This window comes from Hypanus sabinus, chromosome 27 (genome assembly GCF_030144855.1).
Source record: "Hypanus sabinus isolate sHypSab1 chromosome 27, sHypSab1.hap1, whole genome shotgun sequence".
Taxonomy (NCBI): Eukaryota; Metazoa; Chordata; class Chondrichthyes; order Myliobatiformes; family Dasyatidae; genus Hypanus; species Hypanus sabinus.
In genome coordinates this window covers 43,629,440-43,642,895 of record NC_082732.1, presented here as the reverse complement: position 1 = coordinate 43,642,895, position 13,456 = coordinate 43,629,440, and the positions used below count along the sequence as shown (strand labels likewise).

The 13,456-nt window shown below is 45.9% G+C and overlaps 1 protein-coding gene across 7 annotated transcripts in view; it reads right to left on the bottom strand.

Annotated features, from left to right (window-relative positions):
- Positions 1 to 13,456, bottom strand: part of LOC132382273 (trypsin-3) — a 45,038-nt gene that overhangs the window by 6,623 nt on the left and 24,959 nt on the right. For all 7 annotated transcript variants that reach the window (XM_059952348.1, XM_059952349.1, XM_059952351.1 and 4 more), the window contains 2 exons: positions 1,804 to 1,954; positions 1,559 to 1,700 (listed from right to left, as the gene is read on the bottom strand). In XM_059952348.1, the coding sequence (XP_059808331.1) occupies positions 1,559 to 1,700; positions 1,804 to 1,954 (293 nt within the window). The remainder of the gene's footprint in view (positions 1 to 1,558; positions 1,701 to 1,803; positions 1,955 to 13,456) is intronic.

Below are 13,456 nucleotides of genomic sequence, written 5' to 3'. Positions count from 1 at the left end.
CCCCACAAACCACTCCCCAAAGCCCCTGTTCTGGCTTCCCAATGTCCCCTGACCCCACCAACCACTCCCCAAAGCCCCTGTTCTGGCTTCCCATTGTCCCCTGACCCCACCAACCACTCCCCAAAGCCCCTGTTCTGGCTTCCCAATGTCCCCTGACCCCACCTACCACTCCCCAAAGCCCCTGTTCTGGCTTCCCAATGTCCCCTGACCCCACCAACCACTCCCCAAAGCCCCTGTTCTGGCTTCCCAATGTCCCCTGACCCCACCAACCACTCCCCAAAGCCCCTGTTCTGGCTTCCCATTGTCCCCTGACCCCACCTACCACTCCCCAAAGCCCCTGTTCTGGCTTCCCATTGTCCCCTGACCCCACCAACCACTCCCCAAAGCCCCTGTTCTGGCTTCCCAATGTCCCCTGACCCCACCAACCACTCCCCAAAGCCCCTGTTCTGGCTTCCCAATGTCCCCTGACCCCACCTACCACTCCCCAAAGCCCCTGTTCTGGCTTCCCAATGTCCCCTGACCCCACCAACCACTCCCCAAAGCCCCTGTTCTGGCTTCCCATTGTCCCCTGACCCCACCTACCACTCCCCAAAGCCCCTGTTCTGGCTTCCCAATGTCCCCTGACCCCACCTACCACTCCCCAAAGCCCTTGTTCTGGCTTCCCAATGTCCCCTGACCCCACCTACCACTCCCCAAAGCCCCTGTTCTGGCTTCCCAATGTCCCCTGACCCCACCTACCACTACCCCAAGCCCCTGTTCTGGCCTCTAAATACATAATTCATTTTGAATGAACTTCACTTCCTGTATGCAAAACCTTTTTTAATATAATTTCCTGTGTGAATAGTTTTTATTCTAATTTGAAGCCTATACATTTTCACCCTCTCTATATTTGCCCTTGAAACAGTCTGAAGTTTAGGTAATATTGGTAAAAATTTAGTGGATATATTTTAAAGGGATCATTCCGTTGAAGTTTATTATTGTGCTCCAGCTTACTCGTGTTTACATGGCAGAGTTATGGAATGTTGCGTGTGTCTACTACCTTGGTTAACACATTGTGAGAATAATCAACAGTATTAGTATTTTCAGGTGCATGATATACATATTTTACTCAGCTCTCTGCAGTACATATATTATTTTTATTTTGAAATACTGCACAGAACAGGCCTTTCCAGCCCTTTGAACTGCGCCCCCCAACAACCCCATCTTAACCCTAACCTGATCACAGGCCAGTTAACCTACCCGGTACATCTTTGGACTGTGTGAGGAAACTGGAGCAGCCAGAGGAAACCCACGCATTCTCTGGGGAGAACGTACAGAGACTCCTTCCAGAGGACCTGAGAATGAACTCTGAACTCTGACACCCCACTAGTAGTCGTGTCCCACTAACTGCTACACATTGTGTGGTGCCCAAGATTCACAGGAAAGTGATCTCACTAAAAGCCCTGGAGAAAGCGGCCGCCTCAAGTGATGGTTAAGAAGGTGTTTAGCTCACTGCACAGCCGTGTGCGTGTGCACAGTGAGGACGGCACACACCCAGCTTACACACACACTCACTTACCTTCAGAAGCATGATGTCGTGTTTAAACGTTGCAGGCTGGTAATAGGGGAAGAGGATAAGTTTGGACACCATGTAATACATCTCAGTACCATCGGACTTGGACAGACTGTGTTCACCAAGGACAACTGTGATGAGATACGGACTAAAACAGCAGAACAGTTACAGGTTACACTTTTGTAGCAAGGGCCTTTGAAAATATGAGTTCTTATTTTAAAATATGTGAGGTATGTTTGCAAGGAACCTACGGTTTCACACAGTGAGCTGCAGAGAGGATCCAGGAGAGGTTAATTAGACTCCCACTGCAGTAATGAACGGATCGTATCTGTAAGGAGGCTTGGAATGGGAGGGAGTGAGGCTCGACTTCAGAGCCTCCGATGATCCTGTCCTGGGCTAGACCTGGTCAAAGGAAATATTGAACATTTAAAAAACACACACATCGTGGCACAGCCAATACAGACCCACCTTGTGCCTTGAGTTTGCCCCTCACACCCTCACTCTAACTGTACAATTGCGTTGACCTACTGCGGCCGCAATTCTCAATGCATTGCTGTGAGGTACAGTGAGCCAGCAATGGCGGGAGGTTGCAGGTTGCGGAGTTGTAGAATCAAAACTAACTAAAGTGCAGAAACAGACCCTTCAGCCCATCTAGTCCACGTCAACCTGTCCTTCTGCCTAGTCCCATCAACCTGCACCTGGACCATAGCTCTTCATAACCCTCCCAAACTGCTCAACCCCACATTCACCACTTCTGCTGGCAGCTCATTCCACACACACACACACACCACCCTCCCCTCCTCAGATTCCATGTAAATATTTTACCTTTCACCCTTAACCTATGACCTCTAGTTCTAGTCTCACCAAACCTGAGGGGAAAGAGCTTGAAAGAGGAAACTGCAGTTCAGGACTTTGATCAGCTGATGGCTACCTAACAGGACACTGGCAAAATGCCTTTCCACCATCACTAGTGTCATCACGGGTAGATAGGGTCGTAAAGAGAGCTTTGGGCACATTGGCCTGCAAAATCAAAAGTACTGAGTACGGGAATTGGGATATTACACTGAAGTTGCATAAGACATTGGTGAGGCCTGATTTGGAGTATTGTTGGCAGTTCTGGTCACTTACCTACAGGGAAGATATCAATAAAGAGTGCAGAGAAAATTTGTGAAAAATGTTGTTTTGTGTCAGCATAAAATATAGAATAAATTATGATAAAAAATACAGTAAAAAATTAAATAAGTAGTGCAAAAAGGGAGAAAAAATATTGATGGAGTGCATACTGGTTAATTGTCTGTTCAGAAGTCTGTTGGCAGAGGGGAAAAAATTAGTGTCTTAAGGCTCCTGTATCTCCTCCCTGACGGTAGCAATGAGAAGAGGGCGTGTCCTGGGTGATGGATACCACCTTCTTCAGGCTTTGACTTTTGAAGATGTCCTGGATGCTGGGAAAGCTGGTGCCCATGGTGGAGATGGTTGAGTTTGCTACTTTCTGCAGCTTTTTTTGATCCTGTGCAGTCGCCCCTCCACACCAGACAATGATGCAATCAGTTAGACTGGTCTCCATGGTACGAATGTCTATGGTGACATACCAAGTCTCCTCAAACCCCTCATGAAACGCTAGCAAGCTTTCTTCACGACTGCATTCACATGTTGGGCCCAGGATAGGTTCTCTGACATGTTGATACGTAGGAACTTGAAGCTGCTTAGCAGTTCCACAAAGACAGAAATTATTTTACATTGTACTGTCACCATGTCACACACCACAAATAAATCTATCACATTTAAGACATGTGAGCAGAATTAGGCCATTCAGCCCATTGATTCTTCTCTGCCATTCCATCATGGCTGATCCCGGATCCCACTCTACTCTATACACCTGCCTTCTCGCCATATCCTTTGACGCCCGAATCGATCAGGAAACAACTTCCACCTTAAATATACCCACAGACCTGGCCTCCACTGCCGTCTGTGATAGGGCATTCTATAGATTCACCACTGTCAGGCTAAAAGAAATTCCTCCTTATCACTGTTCTAAAAGCTCACCCCTCAATTCTGAGGCTGTGCCTTCTAGTTCTGGATACCCCCACAATAGGAAGCATCCTCTCCACATCCACCTTATCTTGTCCTTTCAAGATTTGGTAGGTTTCAATGAGATTCCCCCCTGCATTCTTCTAAATTCCAGCAAGCACAGGCCCAAAACTGCCAAACACTCCTCATACGTTAACCCCGTCACTTCTGGAATCATCCTCATGAACCTCCTCTGGACTCTCTCCAATGATAACCCATCCGTTCTGAGATATGGGGCCCAAAACTGTTGACAATACTCCAAGTGCAGCCTGACTGGTGTCTTATAAAGGCTCAGCATTATCTCCTTGTTTTTATATTCTATTCCCCTTGAAATAAATGCCAATATTGCATTTGCCTTCTTTACCACAGACTCAACCTGTAAATTAACCTTCTGGGAGCCTTGCACGAGGACTCCCAAGTCCCTCTGCACCTCTGATGTTTGAACCTTCTCCCCATTTAGATAATAGTCCGCACTACTGTTCCTTTTACCAAAATGCATGATCATACATTTCCCAACACGGTATTCCATTTGTCACTTCTGTGCCATTCTTCCTAATTTGTCTAAGTTCTACTGCAAATGCATTGCTTCCTCAGCACTACCTACCCCTCCACCTATCTTCATATCATCTGAAAACCTTGCTACAAAACCATCAATTCCATTATCCAAATAATTGACAAACACTATGAAAAGTAGTGGTCCCAATACTGACCCCTGAGGATCACCACTAGTCACCGGACCAACCAGAAAATGGTCTGTTTTATTCCCACTCACTGCCTCCTGCCTGTCAGCCATTCCTCTATCCATGTCAGTATCTTTCCTGTAACACCACAGGATTTTATCTTGTTGAGCAGCCTCATGTGCAGCACCTCATCAAATGCCTTCGGAAAATCCAAGTAAATGACATCCACTGTCTCTCCTTTGTCCACCCTGCTTGTTACTTCCTCGAGAAACTCTAACAAATTTGTCAGGCAAGATTTCCCTCAACTGAAACCATGCTGACTTTGACTTATTTTATCATTAGTCTCCAAGTACTCTGAAACCTCATCCTTAATCATCAACTCCAACATTTTCCCAACCACAGAGGTTAGGCTATCTGGCCTATAATTTCCCCTACTTTGCCTTCCTCCCTTCTTGAGAATGGTGTGACATTTACAATCTTATAGTCCTCCAGGACCATGCCAGAATCAAGTGATTCTTGAACGATCATGATTAATGCATCCATTATCTCTTCAGTAACCTCTCTGAGGACTCTGGGATGTCATCCATCTGGTCCAGGTGACTTTCCACCTTAAGACCCTAGAGTTTGCCCTGAACTTTTTCCTTTGTAATAGCAATGGCACTCACTCCTGCTCCCTGACACTCATTGACCTCTGTCACACTACTAGTGTCTTCTACTCTGAAGACTAATGCAAAGTACTCATTACATTCAACTGCCATTTATTTGTCCCCCATTACTACCTCACCAGCATAATTTTCCATTGCTCCACTATCAAATCTCACTTTCCTTTTACTCTTTATATAACTGTAAAAACTTTGGGTCGATGGGACTAGGCAGATTAATAGTCTGGCATGGACTAGATGGGCTGAAGGGCCTGTTTCTGTGCTGTGGTGCTATATGACCCTTTGACTCTACATCAAAATAAATCCAGTGTATGAAGAGTGATTCCTGTGGAAAATTCTGTTTTCTTGCTGATCAACAACGATCAGCGTCTTTTCATGCTGGTACCTGTTAAAGTGAATACAAAAATAACCTTTCACAGAGCTGATATAATAATAGGTATAGAACAGGTCTTGATAAAGGCAGAGTTGAAAAAGATCTTACTCTACAAAATTGCAGAGCATTATGACTTACAGCTGTGTCGAGACTGTAATCTTTAAGAAAATGGATCTGTCCTTCTAGAGATGCGTAGTAGAGAACACTCTAACAAGCTGCATCACTGCGTGATACAGAAACAGCTCTGTAATGGGCAGGAAGGCTCGACAACGGGCAGTCAAAACTGCCCAACGTATCACCGGCACCAGCTTACCCACCATCAAGGACACACACGTATATAAAAAGGTTCTGGAAAATGGCCAGTAATACCATAAAGGATCCCACCCACCCTGCTCATGGACCATTTTTCCCACTCCCATCAGTGAGGAGGCTACGTAGCATCAATGTCAGGACCACCAGACTCAAAATCAGTTACTTTCCCCAAGCAGGAAGGCTGATCAACACCTCCACCCACTAACCCACCCTTCCACACCCCAACCACCACTACTTTATCATAAACACAAGAGATTCTGCAGATGCTGGAAATTCAGAGTACACGTATTAGAATTTGTTATGGAGTGTTGGTCAGGGCCTGACATGCAACAAAAAACAATATAAGTGTGTCTACACGGGATAAAAGGGGGATTAAGAAGGCATACAGTCTGCTTGCCTTTATTAGTCAAGACATTGAGTTCAAAAGTCGGGAGGTTATGTTGCATCTTTATAAAACTCTGGTTAGGCCGCATCTGGAGCATTGCATACATTCTGGTCACCCCATTATAGGAAGGATGTCAAGATTTTGGAGAGAGTGCAGAGGAGATTTAACAGGATGCTGCCTGGATTAGAGGGTGTGTGCTGTAACGAGAGAGATTGAGAGGAGATCTTATAGAGATTCATAAGGCATAGATAGAGTAGACAGACAAAATCTTTTTCCAGGGCTGAAATGTCTAATACCAGCGGGCATGCATTTAAGGTGAGAGGGGGTAATTTCAAAGGGCAAGTTGTTTGCACAGAGAGTGGTGAGTGCCTGCGGTAGTGGTAGAGGCAGAAATATTACAGACTTTTATGAGATATTCAGAAAGGTACACGAATGTGAGGAAAATGGAAGGATATTGACGTCGTATAGGAAGAAGAGATTAATTTAGTTGGCCATTTGATAACTAATTTAATTGTTTCTGTACAACGCTGTGGGCCATAAGGTCTGTTCCTGTGCTGGACTGCTTTATGTTCAGCAATGATAAAGAATAAAGAATTATTTTAAAGTAAGTTAGAGGTTAAAGTATGGAATGAAATATGGATAGATACATTAATACCAGCATGTATTTACAATGTAAACAGTATTATAAAAAGTGATTTAAAGTGTTTACAGCTCAGTGCAGTGAGATAGAGGGAGGTGGGAAGCTACTAGAATGATTGATCAGATGAACTGTCTGGGGGAAGAAACTTCTAACTGTTGCTTTACTAGCCCTGCAGCACTTTCCAGAGAGAGCGTTTGGAAAAGGCAGTTTGCAAGGTGGGTAGTGTCTGCAATGATTTTTTTTCCTGCCTGTGTCTTTGTTCTGGACACACACAAACCCTGCAGCGATGGTAGAATGCAGCCAATGAACTTTCCTGACAGTTCACTGCTGTTCTCATAGATCTCTAACACTCTTTAACCCTTCAACAAAGGGATTCAAAGTCAGTTCCGTGCATCAGTGGATCACACCTTTCTATTTTTTAGCATTGAGATAGGCCCTTCCGGCCCTTTGAGACAAGCCACCCAGTAAACCCCAATCTAACACTGGCCCAATCATGGGATTTGTGGTGAACTACATATCCCTGTCTGGACACACCCCCTGCTGACTGCTCCTGTGGCTCCTCCCACAGACCCCTGTATAAAGGTGATTGAGGTCAGAGCCCAGCCTCTCAGTCTCCGGGATGCAGTATGGTGGTCACTCACTGCTTGTTCCTTCTTCCAGTCAATAAAAGCCGATATCTCGCCTTTACATCTCAGAGTGAATTATTGATGGTGCATCAGGACTATTTTAAAAGAATCAATTAACCTACCAACCGGCACGTCTTTGGACTATGAGAGGAAACGCACACGGTCATGGGGAGAAGGTACAAACTCCTTACAGATAGTGGTGGTCCAGTAACTTAACCATTGCGTCACCACAACCCTAACAGAACTTACATCCTCCAGTACTCTGAACAATCTACAGTATCCAGGGGGATTGGAAAACTGGGGCAATTATCGATTTTTCCTGGTTCTAGGAAATTTGACTGACTTTTATTTGTCAACATCCTTTGTGGGAAGCCCAGTAATGTGTGTGTGGCCCAGTAGTGTGTGTGGCCCAGTAATGTGTGTGTGGCCCAGTAACGTGTGTGTGTGGCCCAGTAACGTGTGTGGCCCAGTAATGTGTGTGTGGCCCAGTAGTGTGTGTGGCCCAGTAATGTGTGTGTGGCCCAGTAACGTGTGTGTGTGGCCCAGTAATGTGTGTGTGTGTGGCCCAGTAATGTGTGTGTGGCCCAGTAACATGTGTGTGGCCCAGTAACGTGTGTGTGGCCCAGTAACCAGAGGTGTGGTGACATCCTCAGACTGTGTTAGTCATTGATGCATATGACACATTTCACTGTGTTCCAATGTTTCAATATACACGTGATAAATAAAACTAATCTCCTTTTCAGTACTATGTCTTTACCTACTGTATTATTTCATCTCCACCAGCATTCTACCTGGATGTATCTCAGCTTGGTGACCGCAGGAAATGCGGAGAGTTGTGGACGCAGCTCAGCACAGCACAGAGACCAGCCTCCCCTCTATGGACTCTGTCTATACTTCTCACTGCCTCTGTAAAGCAGCCAGCATCATCAAAATGCCCCACCTCGGATATTTTATTTTTTTATTGAGATACAGTGTGGAACAGGCCCTTTGAACTGCACCACCAGCTATCCCCCAGTTTAATCCGAGCCTAATCATGGGGCAATTTACAATGATTAATTAACCTACTAACTGGTATGTCTTTAGACCGTGGGAGGAAATCGGAGCACGTGGTCATGGGGAGAACTACAAACTCCTTACAGGCAGCAGCAGGAATAGAACACAGATTGCTGGTACTGTAAAACGTTGTGCTAACCACTACACCACTATGCCCTCCCATTTAATGGATAATGGGCAAACACGGGACTCTCTCTCCTCCCCTCACCTCCCATTGGGCATAAGGTACAAAAGCCTGAAAGTAGTTACCACCAGACTCAGGGCAGCTTCTACCCCACAATAAGACTATTAAATGATTCCTTTATCTCGGTGGTTCCCAACCTCGGCTAATTGCAGGGGTGCATGGCATAAAAAAATTTGGGAACCCCTGCTTTATATGATAAGGTAGACCTTTGACCTCACAATTTATCTCATTATGATCCTGCACTTCATTGCTTCCTCCAAGAGGACCACACATTGTTGTGGTTTGGAGGCTTGTATGTCTCAATGACCCAGAGAGCTCTGTTGGTTGCAGTCAAGGCTTTATGCCTTGGCTCTTGGTAGGTTCACTCATGCAAAACAGGTCAAAGGGTAGAGGTCAGACGAAGAGTGGTCAACTGGTCCTCCAGGTTTGGGGGTTCAACTCAGGGCAAATAACCCTGACCGGTAAAACAAAATTGTGATGGAAACAGCAATGAAGAATCCTTCTACATCTGAGTGTGACGATATTCCTGAGCCTTCACCCGGGACTTGTAGTAGTGAAAACTGAGGGGAAGTTACTGACTGATGAAGGAAGCCCTGAACTCTGCCAAAGATGGAGGACCTTCATTGCTGCCCTAAATGGCAGCGGCATAACTGGCAGTTGCACCTTACTGTTTACCTGCTCTTTCTCAGTAGCTGTTACACTTCGTCCTGCATTCTGTTACTGATTTTCCTTGTTCTACCTCAATGCATTGTGTAATGATCTGATCTGTGTGAACAGTTTGCATGACAAGCTTTTCACTGTATCGCCGTACATGTGACAATAGTAAACCAATTCCAATGTGAAAGTAATGTTACCTCATTCCTCTGTGGCATTCTTTTATTTCGTTGGGGGGCCACTTTGTTTTTACCTCTCACTATGCAGTGTACACTAAGTTAACGTTATACCATTCAACGTTGTTTACTGTCATTTCCAGTATGTGAGTGTGAAGGAGAACTGACCCAATGCAGCACAAAGAAACACAATAAGATAAGGAACACAATAATTAAAAAACACAATGAATATAAATACATAAAGGTAGCTTATATAGATTGATGGTATGTCCATAAAGTGATGCTAGGCACAGGAGTGTCTGTACATAAGGTGACTGACAGGAAATGATAAAGTCGTGGTGGTTGGGGGTGTGGAGGGGTGGGTTAGTGGGTGGAGGTGTTGATTAGCCTCACTGCTTGGGGAGAGTAACTCTTTTTGTGTCTGGTGGTCCTGGTGTGGGTGCTACTCACTGATGGGAATAGGACAAACAGTCCATGAGCAGGGTGTGTGGGATCCTTTCTGACATTATTGGCCCTTTTCCATCACCTTTCTGTATATATGTCTTTGATGGGGGGAGGGGGGGGGGTAAGCTGGTGCCAGCGATGTGCTGGGCAGATTTGACAACCGATTGTAGATCCTTCCTGTCCACCACAGTGCAGTTTCACAGTTTGTCAGGATGCTCTCTACTGCACGTCTGTAGAATGATGCAATGATAGATATGTAGAGTAGATACAACGATAGATATGTAGACTATAGATATGCATAGTCCAGCTGTCTTCAGTCTCCTCAGAAAGTAGAGGCATTGGTGATCATGTGGCATGTGGGTCTAACCCATCATTTTGGGTGTCTCCTAGTGCACTGATACATCTCTGTTCCATTTGTTGGAATAGCTCAGTCTTGATGAACGGTCTGTCCTTGAAATGTCGACTCTTTATTCCCCCCACAGACGCTGCCTGACCTGCTGAGTTCCTCCAGCACTTTGTACGCGTTGCTTTGGATTTCCATCATCTGCAGAATCTCCTGTGTCTCTGTCCCATTTGTTGTCTAGAGTCCAGAGATCAAAGTTCCATGATCAATGAGTCCTGGGACTGATACCCAGAGGTCAGTGAAGTCTGGACGTTGAAGCTGGAAGTGAAAGTCTAGGGATCAGCATGTCTAGAGGTCGAAGGTCTGCGAGTCTTTGAGTTTGGACCAGACAAAAGAGGATGAAGCCAGATAATGGTCCATATGAAGGGTACTGGCCCAAAACGCAGACTATACTTTTCCATAGAAGCTCCCTGGCCTGCTGAGTTCCACCAGCAATTTGCTTGCATTTCCAGCATCTGCAGATTCCCTCGTGCTTCTGATTGGAAGCCAGATCTCTGCAAGTCTGAGGAATGATGGTTGGAGGCCTGGAGGCAGCCTGTTCCCTGGAGTTGGAGGACTCTATATGTGTGAGAGTGGCTGGATGGGTGGGAAAGGGGCTGTTGTTCTGCTGAACATTGTGGGATACCAGATACGAGGGGTATAGACAGGGTGAATGCAAGCGGGCTTTTCCCCCTCAGGGTGAATGAGACAAGAACTAGAGGTCATGGGTTTAGGGTAAGAGGGGAAATCTCTAAGAGAAATCTGAGCAAAACTGGTTCATTCAGAGGGTCATGCAATTGTGGAGCAAGCTGCCAGCGGAAGTGGAGGATGTGGGTTCAATTGTAACATTAAACTAAGTTTGGAGAGATGGAGGGATTTGGATGGATATAATCTGGGAGCAGGTCGAAAGAACTAGGCGGAAGATCAGGTCAACAAGGACTAGATGGGCCAAAGGGTCTGTTTCTGTGCTGTCGTACTTTATGACTATGACCATATGATCTATAAAACTAATTAGCTTTGGAATTTTGTTTACTGAACTATTTTCATAAATTCATGTTTTTTTTTCAGGATTTAGTTTGGGACTGGAAGGGTGAAGGTATGTCTTTACCAAAGGAGATGTGAGGCACTCAGTCCCTCTGCTATCATGTAGTAGCTGATTAGTCCCCGATCAGTATCATGTGAAGCCGTGGGAGCAGGTGGTGGATGGTCTTATGAGCAGCCGGTGCAGATCACGTCCTTGATATGCAACCACTGACACCAGGCAGACAATCTCTGAAGAGTATTGATAATGGCTGGGATCACCCGTCTTGTAAAGACACTGCCCAGAAGAAGGCAATGACAAACCTGTTCTGTCGAAAAATTTGCCAAAAACAATCATAGCCGTAGAAAGACTGTGATCATCCACGTCATTCAACATGACACAGAACAAATGAAGGAACTGCTTTATGATCCTCTGGCGGATTTCAGAGTTGTTGCCTTCACACATCATCCAGGCCGAACAGTTTCTTCAATGTCAAACTTAATCCATAAAGAATTAAATGATGCTTTGTGTTGTACCCAATGCTCAATTCTTGGCCCAACTTCCTACCCTACTCCTTTATATTCACATTCATTTATATTTCTACTTTTTAAATAACTCACACCGAATGGACACTTCCTTTCAATCATTTCATATCTGCTTAATTGTTGGCAAAATGAAACCACTCTGGCCTTCGGTAATCAGGGTTGGAAAGGGAAGGGGCAGAAGCCAGAATAAGGAGTTGGGGGGAGCTGCATTTGGGAACTCCCTCCCTGATCATGAAGTCCTGTTCAGCCGCTATGGGCTCTAATAACTCAGCTCGAACAAAGAACAATGATTTTCTGGAGTGAAGCAATGACTTGTAGACTGCATTAGGAGTCAATGTCTTAGGGCCAACAATCTGAAGCTAAATGTGATTCAGGTAAAACATACATTGTACTGTGAAGAACTTTCAAAACCTTAGAACTTTAATAATTGTAACTGCGCTCCAACCTCCTGCAATCAAATTCTCAACTTTTACTCACTTCACCTCTTGTTCACAGATCACCAAAATTATGTTCCTTTGTAAGAACAAAAATTCATTAACCTGCTCCCTCCTGTAACTAACAAAGCACTCAAGAATCAAGAGTGTTTAATCAACACATACAAACAAGCTGGATGAACTCAGCAGATCGGGCAGCATCCGTTGAAATGAGCAGTCAACGTTTCGGGCTGAGACCCTTCGTCAGGACTGAAGAGGGAGGGGGCAGGGGCCCCATGAAGAAGGTGGGGGGAGGGTGGGAAACCAATCAGAGGAAAGATCAAGGGGTGGGAGAGGGGAAGCAGGGAGGGGACAGGCAGTAGAGGTGAAGAAGGAATCTAAGGGGAAAGCACTATGGGTAGTAGAAGGCAGAATCATGAGAGAGGTGATAGGCAGCTTGAAGAAGAGACAGAGTGAAGGTACGATGGGGGAAGGGAGAGGGAGGGAATTAATGGAAGTTGGAGAATTCGATGTTCATACCAAGGGGCTGGAGACTACCCGGATGGTATATGAGGTGTTGCTTCTCCAGCCTGAGTTTGGCCTCATCATGGCAGTAGAGGAGGCCATGTATGGACATATCCGAATGGGAGTGTGAAGCAGAGTTGAAGTGAGTGGCAACCAGGAGAACCTGTCTATTCTGGTGAACTGAGTGGAGGTGCTCAATGAAGCAGTCCCCCAATCTGCGTCGGGTCTCGCCGATGTAGAGGAGGCCGCACCGGGAGAACCGGATGCAATAGATTACCCCAACAGACTCACAAGTGAAGTGTTGCCTCACCTGGAAGGACTGTTTGGGGTCCTGAATGGTGGTAAGAGGGGAGGTGTAGGGACAGGTGTAGCACTTGCGCTTACAGGGATAAGTACCAGGTGGGAGATCTGTGGGGAGGGATGTGTGGACCAGGCTGTTGCGGAGGGAACGATCCCTGCGAAAAGCAGAAAGGGGTAGAGAGCAAAAGATGTCCTTGGTGGTGGGGTCCTGTTGAAGGTGGTGGAAGTTGCGAAGGATAATATGCTGGATCCGGAGGCTGGTGGGGTGGTAGGTGAGGACAAGGGGAACATGGTCCCTGTTGTGGTGACGGGAGGATGGGGTGAAGGCCGAAGTGCGGAAAATGGAGGAGATGTGGGTAAGGGCATCGTTGATGATGGCAGAAGGGAAACCACGATTCTTAAAGAAAGAAGACATTTGGGATGTCCTGGAACGGAAAGCATCATCCTGGGAACAGATGCAGC